The sequence below is a fragment of the Amorphotheca resinae genome, assembly GCF_003019875.1.
Source record: "Amorphotheca resinae ATCC 22711 unplaced genomic scaffold M430scaffold_5, whole genome shotgun sequence".
NCBI lineage: Eukaryota > Fungi > Ascomycota > Leotiomycetes > Helotiales > Amorphothecaceae > Amorphotheca > Amorphotheca resinae.
In genome coordinates this window covers 1989455-2011519 of record NW_020194475.1, presented here as the reverse complement: position 1 = coordinate 2011519, position 22065 = coordinate 1989455, and the positions used below count along the sequence as shown (strand labels likewise).

The 22065-nt window shown below is 50.6% G+C and overlaps 9 protein-coding genes across 9 annotated transcripts; 6 read left to right on the top strand and 3 right to left on the bottom strand.

Moving 5' to 3' along the window:
• Positions 1-149: 149 nt before the first annotated feature.
• On the bottom strand, positions 150-1758 carry M430DRAFT_34878 (hypothetical protein). The gene is made up of 5 exons (XM_024866626.1): positions 1554-1758; positions 1397-1501; positions 949-1340; positions 800-891; positions 150-751 (listed from the first exon to the last, which is right to left on the bottom strand). Exons 1-5 carry the CDS (start codon positions 1695-1697, stop codon positions 192-194), a joined length of 1293 nt encoding a protein of 430 aa, XP_024721956.1. The 5' UTR covers positions 1698-1758; the 3' UTR covers positions 150-191.
• Positions 1759-2567: 809 nt separating this feature from the next.
• On the top strand, positions 2568-3172 carry M430DRAFT_34877 (hypothetical protein). Its single transcript, XM_024866625.1, has 2 exons — positions 2568-3085; positions 3132-3172. Exon 1 carries the CDS (start codon positions 2732-2734, stop codon positions 2996-2998), a length of 267 nt encoding a protein of 88 aa, XP_024721955.1. The 5' UTR covers positions 2568-2731; the 3' UTR covers positions 2999-3085; positions 3132-3172.
• A 4090-nt stretch (positions 3173-7262) lies between these two features.
• Positions 7263-8064, top strand: M430DRAFT_237041 (hypothetical protein). The gene is made up of 3 exons (XM_024864950.1): positions 7263-7762; positions 7822-7905; positions 7966-8064. Exons 1-3 carry the CDS (start codon positions 7284-7286, stop codon positions 8036-8038), a joined length of 636 nt encoding a protein of 211 aa, XP_024721954.1. The 5' UTR covers positions 7263-7283; the 3' UTR covers positions 8039-8064.
• A 1336-nt stretch (positions 8065-9400) lies between these two features.
• M430DRAFT_41966 (hypothetical protein) lies at positions 9401-10698 on the bottom strand (the record flags this gene model as incomplete). The annotated part of the gene is made up of 3 exons (XM_024867519.1): positions 9401-10474; positions 10533-10637; positions 10683-10698. 3 exons carry the CDS (start codon positions 10696-10698, stop codon positions 9507-9509), a joined length of 1089 nt encoding a protein of 362 aa, XP_024721953.1. The 3' UTR covers positions 9401-9506.
• Positions 10699-12208: 1510 nt separating this feature from the next.
• M430DRAFT_50319 (hypothetical protein) lies at positions 12209-13481 on the top strand (the record flags this gene model as incomplete). The annotated part of the gene is made up of 3 exons (XM_024868140.1): positions 12209-12460; positions 12512-13162; positions 13218-13481. 3 exons carry the CDS (start codon positions 12209-12211, stop codon positions 13479-13481), a joined length of 1167 nt encoding a protein of 388 aa, XP_024721952.1.
• A 998-nt stretch (positions 13482-14479) lies between these two features.
• Positions 14480-18363, top strand: M430DRAFT_100240 (hypothetical protein; the record flags this gene model as incomplete). Its single annotated transcript, XM_024860620.1, has 3 exons — positions 14480-16870; positions 16924-18152; positions 18201-18363. 3 exons carry the CDS (start codon positions 14480-14482, stop codon positions 18361-18363), a joined length of 3783 nt encoding a protein of 1260 aa, XP_024721951.1.
• Positions 18364-18631: 268 nt separating this feature from the next.
• Positions 18632-19330, bottom strand: M430DRAFT_120659 (hypothetical protein). The gene is made up of 2 exons (XM_024861782.1): positions 19116-19330; positions 18632-19017 (listed from the first exon to the last, which is right to left on the bottom strand). The coding sequence occupies exons 1-2, from the start codon at positions 19209-19211 to the stop codon at positions 18856-18858; spliced, it is 258 nt and encodes an 85-aa protein (XP_024721950.1). The 5' UTR covers positions 19212-19330; the 3' UTR covers positions 18632-18855.
• Positions 19331-19516: 186 nt separating this feature from the next.
• M430DRAFT_27698 (hypothetical protein) lies at positions 19517-20225 on the top strand (the record flags this gene model as incomplete). The annotated part of the gene is made up of 5 exons (XM_024865694.1): positions 19517-19519; positions 19616-19725; positions 19777-19785; positions 19819-19951; positions 20052-20225. The coding sequence occupies 5 exons, from the start codon at positions 19517-19519 to the stop codon at positions 20223-20225; spliced, it is 429 nt and encodes a 142-aa protein (XP_024721949.1).
• Positions 20226-20709: 484 nt separating this feature from the next.
• Positions 20710-21851, top strand: M430DRAFT_27697 (hypothetical protein; the record flags this gene model as incomplete). The annotated part of the gene is made up of 3 exons (XM_024865693.1): positions 20710-20938; positions 20998-21736; positions 21791-21851. 3 exons carry the CDS (start codon positions 20710-20712, stop codon positions 21849-21851), a joined length of 1029 nt encoding a protein of 342 aa, XP_024721948.1.
• Between the last annotated feature and the right edge of the window lie 214 nt (positions 21852-22065).

The window sequence follows — 22065 nt, the reverse complement described above, 5'->3', positions numbered from 1 at the left end:
GTTCCAAACGCTAAGTTAAGGGTATCGGGTATAATGAATTAAATAAATGCGAGACTGTACAAGTATGTGGTACGGGGTATGTGTTTCCCATTTTGCGTCCTCCCATCCATCGCCAACGCCATTTCCTTGATCTTTGATTTTTATCTTTCCTTTTACTTTCCTGGGGTATCATTACAGAGAGCGAAGTCGTCTCATGGCTCGTCCTTACCAGCCCGCCCATACATCGTCGTGACCTCCGTCGTCTTCCGGATGCCCATGTCCGGCGGTGTATTCCCATCGTCACTACTGCTATCGCCCGCGAGGTGGCTCTCGTGAGAGTTCCACGAGCCCGAGGGAGCAGCTGCTTTGTGGAAGGGGTCTGTAGCCGCGCCGGCCTGCCGCATCCCCCCGAAGCGCTGGATGCGCTTGATCGCGTTCTCGACTTCACCGTTCTGTTGCGCAAGCTCTTTCTCGCGCGCCCGGTCGGCGCTCTGCCGGGTATCGTTGACGCTCTGGATCGTGGTGGAGACACCAGAGCCTTTAGGTAGATCGCGCCGCAGGTCGTCGAGGTGCATTTCCTCGTCCCCGACGGCGTTGTCGTTGTTGGTGCCGTTGCGGAAGTACCCTGTGTGGGAGCGGCGCCAGTGCGAGGTGCTCCGACTGCGGGTGGAGGAGCCCAGGAGCCTGGAGCGCGAGAGGAAGGTCACGAATAGGGGCCGGAGAGTGGCCATCGATGAGGCAGTGATCCCAATACCAGGTTCGACGGTGGACCCTGCTTATATTAGGGGAAGTTATTGGGCAGGGGAGAGGATTGACGCACAGATTGAAACGTCGACGTTAGCAAAGAGGAAGTCGGTGGTTTCGGTGAGCTGGTGAATGAACGGGAGGCGGACAATTGTTGCAGTCGAGCCACTGGGGATCGTCAGCTATGTGTGGTAGATTGAGGAACCAGAATCCAAAGAGTCTTACAGCGCGCCAAGGGCGAGAATCATGGCGACTGAGATTTTTGTTCTCGGGTTCATCTTGAGATCCCAAACGAGCGAGATCGGGAGGACTCCCAAGGTCCAATCTGCCAGTGCGCTCAGGGCACCATGGGTATATGTCGAGCCCGACACGACGTCGCCACTGACGCATTTCCCATGATGGTGGCCGTCATACTGGTTCCAGAAATACGATGAAGGGTTGCACTGGAAGATGACGAGGAAGAAATAGTAGATGCTGAAGGAGGTCACGACGGCGAGGACAACCCAGATGATGATTCTCTGGAACCGCTTGACGCATACCCGCAGCAGGAAGAAAGCGATGCTGATCTTGAGGACTGTCGTGCTTGAGACGTAACCTATCTCCGCGATCCACCAGGCCTTGGGGACGGGTGTCAGATCGAGAGCCAGTTTTTTAAGAGGAGTGTGGGACATGCCTTCATGCCATAGATGAAATTCTGGTTACTGAGTTCCGCGAAGTGCTTTCCCGTTCCATAATGAACCCCGTCAAGAACGAACGCGCAGTAGAATGTGAATAGAAACTATAGAGCACTCAGATATGCCATTCACGGTCGTCTCGATCGATCTACATACCAGAGCAAGGACCGCGAGGGAATCGTCAACCCCAAAGGCGTTGGTCATGATGCCCCTCACGTACACCCGCAGGGCGACGCTGAGCCACGTTAACACCAAGAAAAGAATGGCCACGGCCGCAGCCTGTGGCCCGCGATCAGTCATGATTGAGAGCCGAAAGAGAGGGAGGGAGAGAGAGCGAGGGGATTGAAAGGAGAGACGAAGTCATAACTACATTGTAGAAACGACGCTCGGAGGATTCCCACGGGGGTTCTAGAGTAGATAATTGAAGAAGATAGGAGATGTGCATGCAGGACACTAAACCCCACAAACGAACCAACAATGGCTTGGTTGACAAGACTTGGCCAGAAGGGAGCAGCCCTGTCGGCTTGCAGGCATGCAACGGTGCAGGTTCCAGCTGGGCTGTAGGGAGTCGTGAGCACCAATGACCCCGAACATGGTGCCGAACGGGCATGACTTTATTGGGAGAGAGTAGTGGGGATGCAGAGGGCGCCGTCAGGTACTCCCGTGCAGTAGTCTGCAGAAGTAGCCGTTTCTCAGGGTTCTCATGGGTCTGGTTTAGAGTAGTTCCCAGGTGAAGCCGAAGAGCGAGGGGTTTTGCAAGGGAGGGGGGTTGTGGCTTGATGTTGAAGTTGGAAGTTGAAGTTGAAGGGAAGAGGGAAGGCCTGGTCCGAGACAAGTGCCTATGAAAGCTTGCATGCATATTGCGGAGAAGGGTCAGAAAAAGAAAAAGGAGATGTGAAATGTTCGACTCGAGCCTCTCTCTTGCCGGGGCCCTCCCTGTGCCCGCCAACCTCCAACGGCTAAGGTCCAACCGGCAGTACTAGAGCTGATATCCGGTTGCCCGTCAAGCTCAGGAGGATGGCCAACCATGCGGAGGACGACGGACTTCGCAGGACTCCGTCGAGGCATTGACAGCCCGTAGGACGTGATCCGAGAGGTTGAAGGAGCGTTAGAAGAAGAGTTGGTCTACCCCGCAACCCCAGGAGTCCAAATACGGTGCAATCATCGACAGCAGACTAGTGTTCTAGCATTGTAGATTGTTGTAGATTATTGTCGATTATTATTATTGTGACCCAGAGGTCGATGCACCGATGCAGAGGCGTTGTAACGTCGACAGAGAATGCTGTGAACAGTGCTTTCGCGCATCTTCGCACATCACCCACGCACGGCTCGACATGGCTGCAGATCTTCTTCTTCTGCCGTTTACCCCCCTTCCAGTACTCACTCCTCCTTGGCTGTATACGAGTAAGGCCGTGCTTCAGAGCAGAGAGACGCCATCCGCCGGGATCTGGAATTTGGAAGGGCAGAGACGAGCAAGAGAAGGCGGGAAAAGCACCTGTCCTGTCCACTGTGTCCACGGCTCCACGGCCCACTGCCCACTACTGTCGCCCACTCCTGTCAACTGTTCCAGCCTTCTAGGGAAAAGAGGGTTCGCCTGGTGAAACGGACTGTAGTGGGGGCCCTAGGAGATGTCCGACATACGGTTCGAGTCTCGAGAAGGGAAAAAAAGGGGCGGCAGGGTGGAGCAACTGGACATCTGTAAGCAAGCCATATCCAAGTATATCCACAACCCACAATAAGAACCACGACGATCCGATCCAGACGTCGTCTATAAGACTAAGACACGCAATTTGGGACAAGGAAGTGTAAGGTAGCGTCGGAGAAGCGCTGCAAGGAGGGAACTCTGTCCGCGGCTCGGCACGGCTCCTGTTGGAGGGGCCGACAATTACGTGCATTTACTGTAATGGGGCCGTATTTAAGCTAAATATATGGGAGGCTACTGTACGATATAGCACTTTATACTGTAGTTTGCAATATAAATGCACGTCTCGGTGACACATTTTACGAATGGCTTACCTCATATGTATTAACCGAACCGACCCAGCACCAGCACCAGCGTTTCGACCAAGCATCAACCGTCAAGCATTAAGCATCTCCCAAGAGCTCCTTTGGCCTTATCTTCTCTGTACCGTCCTTTACATACGACATTCTGTACGTACAGAGCCTGCTTCCACCGGTCCGAAACATGGAGACCTTACTCTGTACAGTGTACACATCGACGAATTGATGCCTCTCGCTGTTCATTTCTTTAGGAATCCAACAAATGCAATACTACAAGCCACCATCTCCACCAGCAGCACGCCTCCCTCGCCTTTTTTGTCAACGAAAAGGAAGCAAGCCTTTCTTTCCACATGCTAAGAGGAGCTCGTGTTCTCTAAGTCGCCCTCCTCGCACCCCTGCCAGGGCCCATGTCATGATGCCGCGAAGCCGGGTTTCGGTACCCTAAGGCAAGGCCAGGCAAAGAATGCAGGGAAGAGAAAGGGAAGGGGAAAATAGGTAATAATAATAACAACAACAGCTCCTGGCTGACTACTACTATACTTGTTACCCTGACGCCATGCATGAAATCGGAAGGATTCTCGAACCACCGCACGTCCGCTGCTGTTCCCGGAGATCGTGTGAAGGGACGTTTGTGGTGTAGTGCTGTATAGGTGGGTATAGTATACTCATGGTAGGTATAACTACAAGGTGGGCTTGTAGGGAGAGTACGGAGTCGATGCTTTGCTTTGCTTTGCTTGTGCGGCGAGCTTCCAGTAAGGATAGTGGGTTTTGGGAATCGCTTCATCTTCCATCATCAGCTAGGATGGTTCCCGCTGGCCTGGCGGACGGGAGAGAGATTCTGGATTCTAGGATAGGGCGCTGCGGGGCACACGATTGCTTCCCACATCAGGACGGCCTGGCCTTGGCGGAGACGCTCCTCTCTGTGCATTTGCAGATGCTAGATATGTGTTGCATTATCCTACCTTACCTATTATTTCCAGTCTTTCGTAGCGACGCAGAGAAACTTCACCGGTCTCGAACTCTTTCGAGTCATCGATGTACCTTAGTATCTGCATGCCAGGTCCTTTTGTCCTCTGCTACTAATCAGGGGTTTTGGTCGTCTACGGAGCTATGACTCGGGGAGTAAAGGGTGCGCCACCGGGAGCGCCCCCTTTTCCTGTAGAATCCCGCATTCAGGGGCCTGGACTCTGTGGTTTAGAAAGTTGGTGTACTTTTGGTGCATCTTATCTCTCTAGCAGAAGACTGATGCTGCATCGCACCTGTGTTCATGCCGTATCGCTATCTGACATTTGACATCTGCGAGGAGGGTGGAAATACTGACTCGGTGATTTGGTCTGGATTGTAGAGAGAGTGGGCCGGCAGCAGCATATTGCCTTGAACCAGAAAAGTACAGATCGATGCGATACGCATCTCCAAACCCCTATTCAGACAGGATGCTAAGAAACAAGTCAACCCAGAACATTCAATAACCTCAGCCTCCGCAAATGTAGATCGTCAGTGAAAATCATATCGTCAATGAAAATCATACCCCATGCTCAGGAGCCTACCGTAATTCCTCGGCATCTCGTCGTCTCCGCTGCTCCCGCCAGGCTTGTGATGCGCTCCCCGGATTTCGAGTTGCCCCGGACTCCACCCCCCGCCTTTCTCTTCTCACGAGCTTTAGTCCGGCCCTTGCTTTGCGTTCCCCATGGGACAATTGCTGGTAGTATCCATACTCCGGTATGCTGGTTACGTGCTTAAGCCTCGTACCGCACTAAATCCCGAGTTTTCCTCTTCCATCAGGGCTTAATCGGAACTCTTTCATCCTCCCTAGGATCATTCCCCGGACGCCTTCTCTATCCCAAGCACTCAGCGCCGGAATCTCCGCGTGGTCCCTCGTGCGGCGTATGCGATGGCGCCATACCATATATTGGGCACTGGCCACTTCGGCCGTAGGGTTCTGGATGGGATTTGCCAAGTTCGTCTACCTGCTCGAAGAGGAACTCTTCCCCAACCTGCAGCAGGTTGCTGCCCGGTCACACTTCAGTATGCACAGTACCTGGTGCACGCTCTGCAGCGTGTTTGCCACGAGGCAGACCTCGGTACCGGTAGGCAGGGCGTATGCCTAGGCTGGGTGTGCGCGCCATGCTGAGAGCATTGCAGAACTGCCGTATGAGAGTCGCGTGAGCTCGGTGTAGACGTTTACTTGGCGATGGTGATGAAGGATGGAGTGCACGGGTGGCGGAGCGAGGAGGTGCTGTGAGTGCGGATGTTTTCCCGACAGTAGTATATCTGCGTCTTATTGTCAGCATGTTTCTTCTCGTAGGACGGGGCCTTGGGAACGCACGCCGCAGCAGAAATGCCATATGATGGCAAGCACCTGTTTTGGGATCTTGGGCCCCGAATACAGATTCTTGAGAAGAATGGTTTTTCCCCTCCCTATCTAGCACTAGCAGGACCTCAATCTCTCGAGCTTTTCTGGCGGAGGATCTCAACAATCGTATTCACCTCGCCAGTTAAGACGGTTGTGTCGTCGACGGTATTCTGTATCGCAGATATATCGAAAGACATGCCATCTTTTACCATACACCCGCTCATCGTTCCTCTAGCATTCGTGTCCGTTGTCGACTCTGTCGCTATTGCCCATGGTCGACCCTGACTTGGTTCTTGGCGCCGCGCATTCTCCCATCCAGTGGTCGTGCAATGGATCTGCTCCTTCTGCCTCCAACACCAGACCCCAGGCAGACGATGCCTCTTGATATCGCTATACCCGCCATACGCGATGTGTGATTATGCTCTTCAGACCAGCCGCATGTCGTGTCTAGAGATCCAGTCTCAGTGCGGCTTCAGGGCAAAAGGGGCGTTGGTCCCTGATTATCTTAGCGGCTAGGACCGCTAATATTTAACCTTAAATCTGACAGAACTAGGCCGACTCGGTGTTAATTCCTCTTCATCCTCCAGACATCCAGCTTCGCGAAATGGGACGTTGAAGCTGCACAGACCGATCTGCATCAAGGCAATTCCGAGTTCTGCGGATCTCTGTGCTTCGTTATTCCGGGTTCATCATTGCTGTTTTGCTTGGCTACTCGGTTCTGGAGGGACAATACTGTGGTATCCCATGCCTTCTCTCGATGTTCTCCTTGCGGCCTTTTCTTTTGCATCTGCCCTCTCTGCTCTCTGCTCTGTCGCGTCTTACGAGCTCTTCTATGCGATGCTTTTCTGTTTTGCTTTTTATATCAATTTACCGACATGCATTGTCACACTCCATACCCTGCACCTTGTTCCAGCCGAGAGTGCAGCTTCAAGTGATGGTTCAACTGCTCTCGAGGAGTGCTCTATCCTTGAGCGCTTATTTCCTTATATCTTCCAAGGGTACTATTGCATATGTTAAAGTTGTGCGGTGAACTGTGTTCCGCTTGGTGATTATCATTTCGGCAATGTCGAAATCGCACATTTCCCATTCATTAATACTTCTGTGCTCGGTCGGGCTTTCTAACAGGTATCGGGGCGCGAGCTTTCCCCAGTGACTGCTATCACTGCCTCTAGCAACACAACAGGTCGTCGGAAGCACCAATGAAGCAGCAGAAAATTCAAGCCTGGCAATTATGGCTCACGTGACACGGAGACGCACATCAGGGTGGCTGTACAATGCCCGTATAGCATTCTACGGACGTAAGATGAACGTGTTCTTGAGGACTCGAGGATTCTTATTCCCCGTTTCTCTCCATACCTTAGCAGTATGTGGAGAATCATCAGCCCATCCTACACAGCTGCGCCCTGGCAGGGGTTGCGCTTCACGAGGGGCCCCGGTCCGTTCCAGTCATAAAACTCCCCCACCCCCTCTACGAGTCCCTAAGTCTGTAAGTCTTCGAATAAACCAGCCTCGTCAACGCCCCCAATGCAAGAATGGCATCTCAGGACAGTCCGCTGTCAATTGCCGCCAGCATTACCGGCATCCTCACATTTGTGGCTGCCGTCGTGGCCGGCTTCTACGCGCATACCATAAGTCTCAAGAACGCCATCGACACACAAGCCGAGATCTCGCGAGCCTTCGAGAAGATCGACTTCCTGGCAACAGAAACCGATATGCTGAATAACGCCCACCTAGCCTCCCAGATCCGGCAGCCGGAGCAGAGATACGGGAATGGCGATTTCAGGTATTTCCAGGGCCTGTATGAGAACTCACTACAGCGGATGCGGAGGATGGATCGCGAGCTGAGGAGGAGCATTGCAGCGGTCACGGGCGGCAGCCGCTATGACAACATCTCGCGAATCAAGACGGCCGCTGCCTGGATGGCGGCAAGGGATCGCATCCATAGAGAAATCGAGGAGCGGAAAGCGGAGAGTGCGCGCATCTTCCAGATCCGGCTCTCAATACTGTCGGCGTGAGTTTATACCTCGTCGCCACAGATGACGAGGACAGATGATTGATTGCGCTGTGCAGAAAAGTCGATGAGTTGTCCTACTACCAGAGACACCATAACGTCACATGCAGCCTTGTGGCGGAAGAGCTGGGGAGGCTGAAGAGGTATTATCCCTCCTTCAAATTGTGGTATTTCAGAATCCACATGCTTACCTGCCAACTCAGCATGGCAATGCCATCATCAACCGTCTGTATTTCGGAGATAAAAGCAACTGAAGCTCCAAAGTCTCCACGATGAGGCACCATCATGGTTTAGAGGGAGGGCGGGGACCATCTCGCTGTTCTTGGCCTTAAAGATTATCTGGAGGCATATACCAACGCCAGGTTCGGGTCCAGGATTGATTGATCCTGAAAGGCCCGAGGTCAACGATTCTCGCGGCATGAGGCAGTGCATGCTCAGCCCTCAGACGTCTACTACTATCGCTCTCTGAAGCAGTCCTACATCCTCTCCAGCCCGACAGTATCATCGACTAGAAAGAACTTATGTCCTTCCCTAAGCACTCGGTTATGTGGACCGAGCGATTGATTTCGGGCTTTCGATAAGAGAGTTAGGAAGACTGACGACGCGGAGTCTAGCTATCCTCAGAAACACCCACACGAGCTCATAGATCTCTCTCACCCACCATGCGCCCGAGCACGAAAGCCGAATAAATCATAACAGCTCATGTTTCTATCAATAGATATAGATGTTCATCGAACTTGGGTTTGTAGATTTTTATGTTGGACAACCATGAGCATTTAGAGCTGCAACTTTTTCAAGAGAAGGGAAAGCATGTAATATAGAATTTGCGAACCATCACTTAATTACCCCGAAATTCAAAAATCACCCTAGCTCCTAAGGTACCTACTATACACTACCCCATATTTCCCAATCCCACCGACCGAATCAAAATTCCTCCTTCCTCCTCACATCACAAATCCCCCCTCCCCCTCCTCCTTTACCCGTACAAGCTAAGCTAAAAACCCTTTTAGATAGGATAACCATTACGAGTGTGCGCAACACAATAATATCTCGTTGTGTCTATATTTCCCCCCTCTCGTCCTACCACCCCCCCCCCCCCCCCCCCCCCCCCCCCCCCCCCTTCTCTTTCAAATTTCCTTGTACTATCATAACATATTTGAATATACCACCTAATTACCTTACGACAATCAAAAAATTCTTCCCTCCCTGGAATCCTCAGCTCTCAGTTCTGTTTAAAAAAGGAAACAAAAACCACAGAATCCATCCCAGTCAAAAAAAAAAAAATTATACCCCCCAAAAAAAGTCCCGCTTCCCAACGAGGGGGTAAAATATCCAATATCCAATTTCCAATCTCCAAAAAAAGAAAAAGGGCATCAAAAATAATATTCCATACCAGGGAGTCGAACCCTGCGCTACCGCGCACAATCCGTGTATTCACACATGAGAGGCGGAAATGTTACCGATACACCAGTATGGAGTACACAGGAAACATCTGTTTGGTGAAAGAAAATTGGATATTAAACTTCTTTACTGTTGGTGTGGGAAGCGAGGGTTTGTGGGTTGAGCTAGTGGCGTGGTGGGGAAAACGGTAATGGATCTTATTCTTTTCTATCTAGTAGAAAGGTTTATCCAGTCTAGGAAAAAAAAGGTAAATTCATTGCTATCCCGCTGTCCTGTCCTGCGCGTAATTACAACGTTCCTCCATCATCGTCGAAAGCAGATTCACGAACGACCAACATCTTCCTCACTCCTCCTCGCTCTCGCTCTCGCTCTCTTCTCCATCTTTCCTAGCCCGAGGTCGAGGCGTAGGGACACGAGGCTGCACAGGAGGAAGAGGACGAGGAGGAGAGGGGGGTCGTGGGGGGCCGCCCGGCATCATCCAGGGGAAGAAGAGCGGAATCCCGCGGGCGTCGACTTCCACTGTCCGAGGACGAGGAGGCTGGTCAAGTGGATGTCCAGACGTAGGAGCTGTAAGGCTGTAACCGGGAGGGAAGGGGGCATTGGTCTTGGTTCTTGGAATCCAAGGAGCGGCGCCTGGGACGCGACGGGTTGACCCCATATGGGCACCATGCCCAGCGCCGGAACTGCTCATGTGAGAGTCAGTGCGAACGAACCTACCATCAGGACTTGTAGTGTAGGGAGTATATGGTGGGTCATAAAGCCGGTCGTGAGACTTGGATAAGTTATAGTTCGGCGATGTCTGACTGGGAGGCACGTCGTCGTTGTAATCGGGTCCGAAGAGTCTTTCAAGAAAGCTTTGGCTAGGGGCAGCTGCACTCTCGAAGTTGATCTCGCGCTGCGGAGTATGGGCTGGGACTGGGCGTCTAGCAGTTTTGGCATGTGCAGAACAAGTGGCGCGGGTTTTCGGGGCTGGAGACTCGAAACCTGCTTCCTCCTCGCCTTCATCTCCAGTCTCGTTCCCATTACCAGAATTTGAGCCAGGGGACGTGGCACTGGATTCAGGACAGGAAGTAACTGTAACACTTGAAATCTGACGGCTATTGAAAAATGGACGCGGGATTGACTGGCTTCTGGGGCGGAGAGAGAGAGCAACACGCTTGCCTGCACCTCCGAGAGGACTAGCTAATTGAGATGTGCTTTCACCACTTTTTGTCTCGTATCCGGCATCTTGCTGAGGGTTTTCGCCTAAAAGGTGATGTTCAGACGGGTCAAGGGGGTCAGACACTTCGGAGATAGAAGAATGGTCAGGCTCTGTAAGATGGTCAAAATGGACACGCTATAGGAGAGTACAGGCAAGTGGAACACTTACCCTCGCAGATACCCTTGTTTTGATCAAGAGTGGGTTTATTTCCAGTATCTTGTTTACTGTTTTCGTCCCAATGATGTCGTTCGGACGGATCGAGGGAACCAGGTTCTATGAGTTTGTTAGAGATGTGTTATAAGACAAACGAACACATACTCTTCTCATGATCCATTGTAGCGGTAGAAGGACTCCTAAGAGGCTCCTTAGCAAAGAGGCTTTGTTGTGGTTGTGTTTGTGGTTATTGCAGCTGCTGTAAATAGGAGATGAAGGAGTCTCTAGAAACAACAGCCGACTATAAGCTGATGGATGTTTGTCTTCAGCAATTGATAGTCTAATTCAAGATCGTGAAATTGAGAAGTCTGGTACCTCGTGGAATAAACGATCATATGGTAGGGAATTGAGTTAAAACTGAGATCATATTCGATTCCGAAAGCCCACGAAAAATGAAAAGGAGTCGGCCAACTTACTGACTTTAAAATATCAGAGACCGACGATGTGACAATAGATGACTACTATATGACTATACTCTTGTTCATTCCCAAGCAACCCGATCCCTCCTGAAGAACAGAAAGGAGCCCTTGTTACTCCTATAGGCTGGAAACAAACAAGCAGGAATGTCATCAGACTGATGTGACAATGGATACAACTACCCTCTTATCCATTCTCAGGCAACCTCAAGCCTCCCTAAAAGCCAGAAGCAAACGATGTGTGCAACACCTCATTTTGAATATGAGAGGCTACTCTTGTGTCATCAGTTGATTTTAGTGATATTTTAACAAACAGATGACAGTAAAACAGGCCGATAGGAGATACGCAGAACTCGGTGTCAGCAGCTCCCTGACTAAAGGATCAAATCCAACTAGCTGCTGACTCGATCTTGAGATGCAGAGAATAAGAATCCAAGACGTTGGTATCAGGGCCGCTCGGTTTTAAGTGCTGACAGACAAGGTGCTGACAAGATCGGCAGAGAATACTGTACCTGCAGGAACGGAAAACAGGCCTGGCACGGGTCCTTTCGACAAAGGCATTTAAAACTGCGATATCAATCCACTGGATTCGATACATCAGCAATAAACCAATCTGGCATTGATGCATCCGTTGACAGCGGACAAAATTAGATTGAGAACGCGGGGTCCCCGCACGGTGAACCTCGGCCCTCGGCGTCCACAATTGTCCGCAGTGGCATTTTGAAAGAGGAACAACAGGAACTGTTTGCCTCGAGAGTCGAAACCATATAAATACGGGGAGTCTTTCGGGTACCCAATCTTTCTCTTCAAGCTCGATCGTTTGAAAGCCTCTGCCCTTCACACCGTCCCCGCCTTACACAGCAGCCTCAGGCCACCTCGACCAGGTATATCTTGATACTTGACCAAAAGTCGAACCACACTGACATCCAGGCTGCCGCTGTTTCGTCACCTGTACAGAGGTACACGGGTCAACTCTGGGAAGAAAAGTCTGTAGGAGGGAGATAGCGGGCTTAAGATAAGGGTTTCCACGCTTTTTCAGTTAGGCTTTGCTTCGTCCTGCCATTGATCGTTCTGCGGGCAGGGGGTACCCCAACGCAGGTCTCGGAGTTAAAGAAAATAAGTTCAAGGAGTGGGGTTCCCGGATCTTGCTACGGTATACGGGCCATCGACCAGCTATACGTAGAGAAGAGGATAAATAGTCCTGTAGCCGCAACCATGCAGAGGGTATTTAGTCTCACAGAACATTTGAAGAAATCTTCCAATCCAGAAGACGATATCCACAAGGCCAAGATGAGCGCACAACAGTACACGTTCCAGGGATGGATGGGGTTGGATAAGGATTCCGTCAGTGGGAAGATGGTCTGGCAGGAGTTTGAGCCTAAGACTTGGACGGAGGATGATGTGGACATCAAAGTCACCCACTGTGGCATTTGCGGAAGTGACCTTCACACCCTGCGGAGTGGATGGGTAAGCCATCTTCAGTTGAGATACGTCTCCCATTGCTGATCTTGTTTTAAGGGTCCAACGTTATACCCGTGCTGCGTTGGGCACGAGGTTGCTGGGACTGCCGTGAAGGTCGGAAAGAATGTGAAGCACATCAAACTTGGAGACCGAGTGGGACTTGGTGCTCAGGCAGGTTCCTGTCTCGATTGCGAGGAGTGCGTGGCTGGTTTGGAGCCTTACTGCAGCAAGGGTCTCATTGGCACATACAATGCAAAATACCCAGACGGATCGAAGTCATACGGAGGGTATGCTGATTACTGCCGTGCACCAGGACACTTTGTTGTCAAGATCCCTGATGGATTGACTTTGGCTGAGGCTGCACCTATGCTCTGCGGTGGTGTAACCGTATGGTCTCCTCTCAAGAAAAACGGTGCTGGCCCCGGTAAGAGAGTCGGCATCGTCGGTATCGGAGGTCTTGGCCACTTCGGTCTGCTGTGGGCGAAGGCTTTGGGCTGCGACGAAGTTGTTGCGATCTCGCGAACGAGCAGCAAGGCTGCCGATGCCAAGAAGATGGGGGCGGACAGATTCATCGCCACAGATGAAGACGAAGGATGGGCCAAGAAGAATTCCAGATCCCTGGATCTCATCGTGTCGACCGTTTCCAGCCCTAATATGCCACTCACGGGCTACTTCCGATTATTGAAAACCTATGGACAATTCATCCAGGTAAGCATCTCGTGAGTATTGACAGCTGGGGCTCAGATGTTGACTTATCCCCCAGGTCGGAGCTCCCGAAGACGCATTTCCCCAATTCAACGCCATGGCCCTTATCGGAAAGGGTTGCAAATTGGGAGGGTCAAGCATTGGCTCTCCGGCGGATATTTCTGAAATGTTAGAGTTTGCTGTTCAGCACAAGATCCACCCGTTCATCCAGGTTCGGCCTATGAAGGAAGCCAACCAGGCCATCAGGGATTTGGAGAGTGGAAAGGCTAGATACAGATATGTGCTACGGAATGAGAAGCATGCGGATGAGCTTGGCGTGTAAATCGAAGGGATGAAAATATCAACTATAGAAAAAGATCAGAGCAATCGAACACTCTCGCGATACGTATGTGTGCCTCTCCACGGCCCGGAAAAAGGCCACAAAAATTTCAGTTCACATTCAGTTGAAAATGCTTAGCCCTTTTTGAACTGCATCCATATTTAACCAAACTTCTGCTCATGGAGAATCGGAGATGATAGCACGCCAGGGTTCAGACAATGCAACTAAACTAAGAAGACCCTTATGGGGGGTATTCCCTTATGTGAGCAGTGTGTAAGCTCCGGGATATGTTACTTCCCATTCATACTTGATATGGAGTAGTCCTTCAGGGGAAGCTGATAATCACACTAGTAAGTATCCGTGTATAAGTGACGCCGTCGCTAGGAATTGATGTAAAACTTGTGATGCGAGGGTGACTCTGATGCCAGACATTTTAGCAACACATCATGTAGCATTGGCCAAATCATAATCAGCTACAAACTCAGTGAAACAGACACAATATGGGGAAGGTGAGCAATCAGAGAGGGGTTGAAGTTCAAGGAGATTCGGAAGCTCAGAAGTTCAATATTCAATATTCAAAGTTCAAAGTTGAAGGTTTAGAAGTTTAGAAGTTCAAGAGGCGAGGGAGACGCGACACATGAACCATGTTAAGCTAATCCGTAAACGGCTAGCGTCACTGGTCGCGAAAGAAAGTCCGTATTGATTATTGATCCAGCCTCAACCCTCGATCTGGAGCAACGCCTTCAACAACCGTTGTCCACGCCACAGTTGTCGATCCGCATTCTGCTCGTTTGGCCTGTGGATGAGTTTGATGCTGCTGATCTTGTGTTGTTGAAGGGATTTCACGTCTCTACGTGACGCGCCGCGATCCCCGATCCTCGTGTGCACACACGACATCTTCCCATCAATCGCCCTTGCGCCACGAACCTCTCCTCCTCCCCTCGATCTGTCGATATCCAACTCCGCTCTTCCCGGTCACTTCACCTCGATAGCAATACAAGATGGCGGAGTACGAAGAAGGTTACGAATACGATGACTATGCGGATGAGGACGCGGGCATCACGGCCGAGGACTGCTGGACGGTGATCTCTTCGTTCTTCGAGTCCAAAGGTCTAGTATCGCAACAGCTGGATTCCTTCGATGAATTTGTCTCCACGACTATGCAGGAGCTCGTTGAGGAGAACTCACAGCTTACTCTGGACCAAAATAACCCGCCCGATGAGGGCATCGCCCTTCGACGGTACGAGATCAAATTTGGACAGGTTTTGCTTTCACGACCTGCGATGACCGAAGGCGATGGAAGCACACAAGTTATGCTGCCGCAAGAGGCGCGACTGCGGAATCTTACATATTCGAGCCCTCTGTATGTCCAGATGACGAAGAACGTATCGGTGGCTGTGGAGCGCCCGGTCCCACTCAACGAGCTTGATGAAGAGCAAGAGGCAGAGATGCAGAGGACTGGCGAACATCCGACGAGGCTAGTCTGGGAAAACGAGGATGGCGAATACGAAGATCCAGAAACAGGTAAAGAGGGGAAGAAGCCTGACCGGGTATATATTGGAAAGCTTCCGATTATGCTGAAGTCGCAATACTGTATTTTGAAGGACCTCGATGAAGATGATCTCTACGCTTGGAACGAGTGTCCTTACGACCAAGGTGGATATTTCATCATCAACGGCAGTGAGAAGGTCTTGATCGCACAGGAGCGTAGCGCTGCAAACATTGTGCAGGTCTTCAAAAAGGCACCACCAAGTCCGACCCCATTCATCGCTGAGATTCGGAGTGCCCTTGAAAAGGGTTCGAGATTGATCTCTTCGATGACTATCAAGCTCTTCGTCAAAGGCGATGGCCAGAGAGGAGGTTTTGGCCAAACCATTAAATCAACTCTGCCATATATCAAGCAAGATATTCCGATTGCCATCGTCTTTCGAGCCCTTGGCGTTGTATCCGACGAGGATATTTTAAACCACATCTGCTATGACCGTAACGACACGCAAATGTTGGAGATGTTGAAACCGTGTATCGAGGAAGCCTTTGTCATCCAAGACCGAGAAGTTGCCTTGGATTTCATTGGCAAGCGTGGTAGTAGTACAAGTTTGACTCGAGACAAGCGTATCAAGTACGCTCGCGACATTATGCAGAAGGAGCTTCTTCCCCACATTTCACAGAAGGAAGGAAGTGAGACACGAAAGGCATTCTTCTTAGGTTATATGGTTCACAAGCTGCTCCAGTGCGCTCTTGGACGTCGGGAGACTGATGACCGAGATCATTTTGGAAAGAAGCGTTTGGATTTGGCTGGTCCTCTTCTCGCAAAGCTCTTCCGAGGGCTGTTCCGCAGATTGACCCAGGATGTTTACAAGTACCTCCAACGTTGCGTCGAGAACAATCGGGAGTTCAACCTTACGCTCGGAGTCAAGTCCACTACCCTTACGAATGGTCTCAAGTACTCTCTTGCTACTGGCAACTGGGGTGACCAGAAGAAGGCAGCAAGCTCGACTGCTGGTGTCTCTCAAGTGCTGAACAGATATACCTTCTCTTCTACCCTCTCGCATTTGCGTCGCACAAACACTCCTATTGGTCGTGACGGAAAGATTGCCAAACCTCGCCAATTGCACAATACTCACTGGGGATTGGTTTGCCCAGCAGAGACTCCTGAAGGTCAAGCATGCGGCCTGGTCAAGAACTTGGCTCTAATGTGCTATGTCACGGTCGGCACACCCAGCGATCCAATCATCGAATTCATGATTCAGCGGAATATGGAAGTTCTCGAAGAATATGAGCCTCTGCGATCACCAAATGCAACCAAGGTCTTCGTCAATGGTGTATGGGTCGGTGTACACAGGGATCCTGCCCATCTCGTGAAGACTGTGCAGAATCTTCGTCGCTCTCACTTGATCTCTCACGAGGTCTCCCTGATTCGAGATATTCGTGACAGAGAATTTAAAATATTCACAGATGCCGGCAGAGTGTGTAGGCCTCTGTTTGTCGTCGATAACGATGTTGATAGTCCGAACAAAGGCAACTTGGTCTTGAACAAGGATCACATTCGTCGGTTGGAAGATGACCTGGTAATGCCTGCTAATATGGATGCGGAGCAGAAGGCGGAAGCTGGTTACTTTGGCTTCCAAGGTTTGATCGACTCAGGTGTAGTTGAGTATGTTGATGCCGAAGAAGAGGAGACGGTGATGATCGTCATGACCCCCGAAGATTTGGATATATCTAGACAGCTACAGGCTGGCTACCAGGTTCGGCCCGACGAAAGTGGTGATCTAAATAAGCGTGTGAAGGCGCCTATGAATCCAACTGCACATATATGGACTCATTGTGAGATTCATCCCAGTATGATTTTGGGTATTTGCGCAAGCATTATCCCATTCCCAGATCACAATCAGGTAAGCAGAATACATATCTAGATTTCGAACCTTTATTAATCATTTCTATCTAGTCTCCACGTAACACTTACCAATCTGCTATGGGCAAGCAAGCCATGGGAGTATTCCTTACAAACTTCGACCAGCGTATGGACACGATGGCGAATATTCTCTACTACCCACAAAAGCCTCTTGCTACCACTCGCTCCATGGAGTTCCTCAAATTCAGAGAACTGCCTGCCGGCCAGAATGCTATTGTCGCCATCGCTTGCTACTCTGGCTACAACCAGGAAGATTCGGTTATTATGAATCAGAGCAGCATCGACCGTGGTCTGTTCCGAAGTTTGTTCTATCGTGCATATACCGATCAGGAAAAGCGTATCGGTATGAATACTGTGGAAACGTTCGAGAAGCCTTTCAGACAAGACACCCTGAGGCTCAAGCATGGCACTTATGATAAGCTTGATGATGATGGACTCGTCGCTCCCGGTGTTCGTGTCTCGGGTGAAGACATCATCATTGGGAAGACAGCTCCTATGGCAGCTGATGCAGAAGAGCTTGGCCAACGTACCAAGGCGCACACCAAGCGTGATGCTTCTACACCCCTACGTAGTACTGAGAATGGCATCGTTGACCAGGTGCTCCTTACAACCAATGCCGAAGGTCTTCGATTCGTCAAGGTTCGTATGCGGACCACCAAAATCCCCCAAATCGGCGACAAGTTTGCCTCTCGACACGGACAGAAGGGAACGATCGGTATCACGTATAGACAGGAGGATATGCCATTCACGAGACAGGGTATTGTCCCGGACTTGATCATCAATCCCCACGCTATTCCATCTCGTATGACAATTGCTCATTTGATTGAGTGTCAATTGAGTAAAGTCTCCACACTTCGAGGCCTCGAAGGAGATGCAACTCCTTTTACCGACGTTACTGTCGATTCCGTCTCCAAGCTGCTCCGTGACCATGGCTACCAGTCTCGAGGTTTTGAAATCATGTACCACGGACACACTGGTCGCAAGCTGGTGGCGCAAGTATTCCTGGGTCCAACGTACTACCAACGTCTACGCCATATGGTCGACGACAAGATCCATGCTCGTGCCAGAGGTCCAGTGCAAATTCTGACAAGACAACCAGTTGAAGGTCGTGCAAGAGACGGAGGTCTACGTTTCGGAGAAATGGAGCGTGATTGCATGATCTCACATGGTGCCGCTGCTTTCTTGAAGGAGAGATTGTTTGAGGTTTCGGATGCCTTCAGAGTTCACGTATGTGATATCTGTGGGCTGATGACTCCAATTGCGTAAGTTTCGTTCCCTGCAGAGATATGGCAATGTACTGACATTTGTAGCAAAATCTCGACCCAATCCTTCGAGTGTCGTCCTTGCAAGAATAAGACCAAGATCTCGCAGATTCATATTCCGTATGCGGCCAAGTTGCTCTTCCAAGAGCTAGCATCTATGAACATCGCATCAAGAATGTTCACCAAGCGATCAGGTATCTCAGTACGCTGAGTCCTTTTCGAGATTGGAATGTAAGAATGTCCAGGAGAGAGGGGAAGGACGCAGGGAGAAGCATATATATCTTTGTATATTCCGCGTGGCGTTTGGGGACCAGAAAGATTGGCGACAAAAGGGACGGATGCGATGCATTTGAATTTATTATGGACGAATCATCCGTTTGCGGTAATCCCATGAAGCAGAAACCAACTATTTACTTGGCGGCGTCTTATCTCACGGGGGATGGGAGTGCAGCTTGTATCATAGCAACTTTAGATAAGAAGTTGTGGGGAAGTTGAGATAGATAATAAGTGCGATCTGTGAGCTGTGGTTTCCTTCCGACGTAGTGATACAAGACTCTGCTCCGTTTATGCTTTGCAGTGCTCCATCCTTCTGATGGCCTGATATCCGTCATACGCCGCCCAATGCTTTACCCCCATAATATACAATCCCACACCTCCATTATAATGTACAATCCAGGTCGACCATGGCCCGTAACAACATGTATCATGATGGCCGCTTCTCTGCGACCTCCAGGCCGCCGCCATCATGCACATGTTGCACCTTTCTATACTCCTCCTCCAAAGCGCGCTGCATCTCGAAGTCTAGTTGGCGCTCTTTCTTGATCCGCTGCTGCTCCATGTCTCGGAGAACGCCTGCGTGCATTGCCTGCACGGGGTCAGCTCTGCATTTTCTGAGGGGCTCTGGAAATAGAGCAGGAGAGAAAGATGGCCCGGTCAGAGAGCAGTAAGGAGAGGGATACATACAGCCTTCTCGCTCTGCTGCGCGTAATGCACAAAGGCAACTGTTGCAATAGCGAAGAGGGACGAGCCCGCCAGAGTGAGCTTTGCCGCGCGGGACATGTTCGTTTCCTGTCCCCCTTTTCTGGCCGGTAGTCGAACTGGAGGAGTTTCTGGGTTTACGGAAGGGCCTGGCGCTGGCAATTGATCATGCTGGAGAAGTGCAGTGAAGTGGTGTTTGAAAAAGTTGGGGTCGTCGAGGAGGGAGCGGGATTTGCCGAGATGTGGTGCAGGGGTCGCGATCCAAGCTCGGAGCTGTCAACCTCCCTCCATCTTGCTCTTATTAAGACAGCTATCATCCACGACAGTGAAGAGAAAGTCGCGCTGAATACCACTTTCCGAAGGATTGCTGAAGGAGGATTGCAATTATGGTATGTATTGTGGCAAGCGCTGGAGTGTGATTGGAAGCTAATTAGAGAAACAGTCTGCACAGAACTCAGCGGGTATTCAGACACTGCTTGATGTAGGTATTGCTCTTCGGGGTGGGACCTGATTCATATTGGAAGAGAGAGGAAGTTATGGTGCTGATACTGCAGATAATAGGCCGAGAGGGAGGCACAGAAGATTGTTCAAAGAGGTAAGTTCCTGGTGTGTTCCTGATGCGCTGATGCTGATTTACTGGCTTTAGCTCGAGAATGTAAGCTTCCAACACAATACGACTAAACTCGAGGTATTGGAGATGGCAAGGTCTAATTAGAACAGACCGCACAAAGCGCGTGAAGGAAGCACGAGACGAGGCGAAGAAGGAGATCGATGAATACAGGAAGGCGAAGGAGGCCGAGTTCAAGAAGTTCGAATTAGAGGTACTGCGCCCCCTTTCTTCTATTACATATCTATTGAGGCTTCTATGTTTCTGGGTTGGGATCGGCTATACACTGGATCGAGGCTGATGAATCGGAACAGCACACGAGCGGAAACAAGAAAGCAGAAGAAGAAGCAAACAAAGATGCAGAGGCGCAGATAAAGCAGATTCAACAGGCGGGCAAGAAGGGCCAGGATCAAGTTGTTAAGGATCTATTGAAGGCAGTCTTTGATATTAAGCCTGTGGTTCCGGAGCGTATCGAGGTGCCGAAATAGGTTGCTGGTTGATGGTTGTTGATAGTTCGGAGAGGAAGTGGGGAATGGACTGTAGTGCTCGTACCGGAATGGGGCCATATTATGGGTTTATTGGGCTGCTCCGAAGCATTTTGAGTATGGAATGGCAGTATAGAGTGAAGGATGAGGAAGTGCTGTGTACAGTATAACCTTGCAATACCCCTTGGTCAAGCTTCACGGCGATTCTGCCATTGGAATCGATCTCCCCAAGAACGCCCCAAACAATTTTCGAATACATGCCGAATTGACTATCTCACATCTCTTCTAACTGTATATATTTCACGGCCATGAGCTTGCATACATGTCTACAGTTTCAGCCTCAAGTTGTTGTTTGGCCGCATACGTCATAGTCTCCATCGTGATATTTCCAACTACCTTGACATCCAAAGTCCCGTCACAAGTTCCCTCGGCACGACCATTATTCCAATGCCTTCACGACCCATTCCGACTCGATGTTTAATCTGCGATGACATTACTCTTCTCTCGTGTGGCTCGCACGAGGTTGATCCTCCGCCATGCGCAACCAGCGCGAGCAAGGATCATAGTGACCGCGAACAAGCATGAAAGCTTCTCGACCACGCGCAACCTCTCTCAGGAAAAGGCTGAGAACGAGAAGAAACTTCGTGATGACCCTAGAATAAAAATTCTAGGCAGGGCAATTGAAGATGATTTTGCTACGATTAGAGAGAATTATGGTACCGTCCCCTCCCCCTTCCCCTTACATGGGGAATGGCCGTCTCAACTGATCGATTAGCTACGCCCCGATACCCCATTGTCCTAGCCCATGGCCTCCTAGGCTTCGATGAGCTCCGTCTCGCGGGCCGTCTTCTCCCAGGAATACATTACTGGCGGGGCATCACGGAATCGCTACGCGCCAACGGGATCGAGGTCATCACGACGTCTGTCCCGCCCTCGGGCTCCATCGAAGAGCGCGCCGCGAAACTCGGCCAAGACATAGCTGCGAAGGCGAACGGGAAGAGTGTGAATATCATCGCGCACAGCATGGGCGGCCTGGATGCGCGCTACATGGTTTCGCGGCTGCAGCCAGACAACGTCGAAGTGCTCTCGCTCACCACGGTTGCGAGCCCCCATCGGGGGTCCTCGTTCGCGGATTTCTGTTTTGAGGAGATAGGTGAGGCGCGCGTTCCCAAGCTGTATAAGGCTGTGGAGGGCGTGGGCTTCGGTACGGGGGCTTTCATGCAGTTGACTAGGAAATACATGCAAGAGGAATTCAACCCCAAGACGCCTGATGCCCCTGGGGTCAAGTACTTTTCTTACGGGGCCATGATGAACCCGAGTCTCTGGAGTGTGTTCCGGATATCGCATAAAGTCATCGAGGGGCTGGAAGGCCCAAATGACGGCTTGGTCAGTGTGGAGAGTTCAAAATGGGGGACATATAAAGGCACGTTGGTTGATGTTAGTCATTTGGATCTGATCAATTGGACGAATAGAATGCGATGGTGGCTTTTGAAACTGGGAGGAAGTGAGAGGAAGTAAGTTTCTTTTGATCTCACCGGTGGGTAGAGGTTGTACTGATTTTGTGATAGATTCAATGCCATTGCGTTTTACCTCGACATCGTGGATATGCTGGCGAAAGAAGGTCTATAAATGGGAAGTCCAGAGAATCTTTGGAATGCGGATATTATGCATAGCGCTGCTGCGGTCAGATGGGATAAGATAAGAACTATACCTAGGTATATACGGTCTCGAGCCACTGGAAATGAAATGAGAAGAAACGAATATCACCCCTCCATAACCCCTCTATCCGCTTTCGAACTATCTTTCCGAAGCACATCCTTCTTCAGTCCTTGCATGGGATACT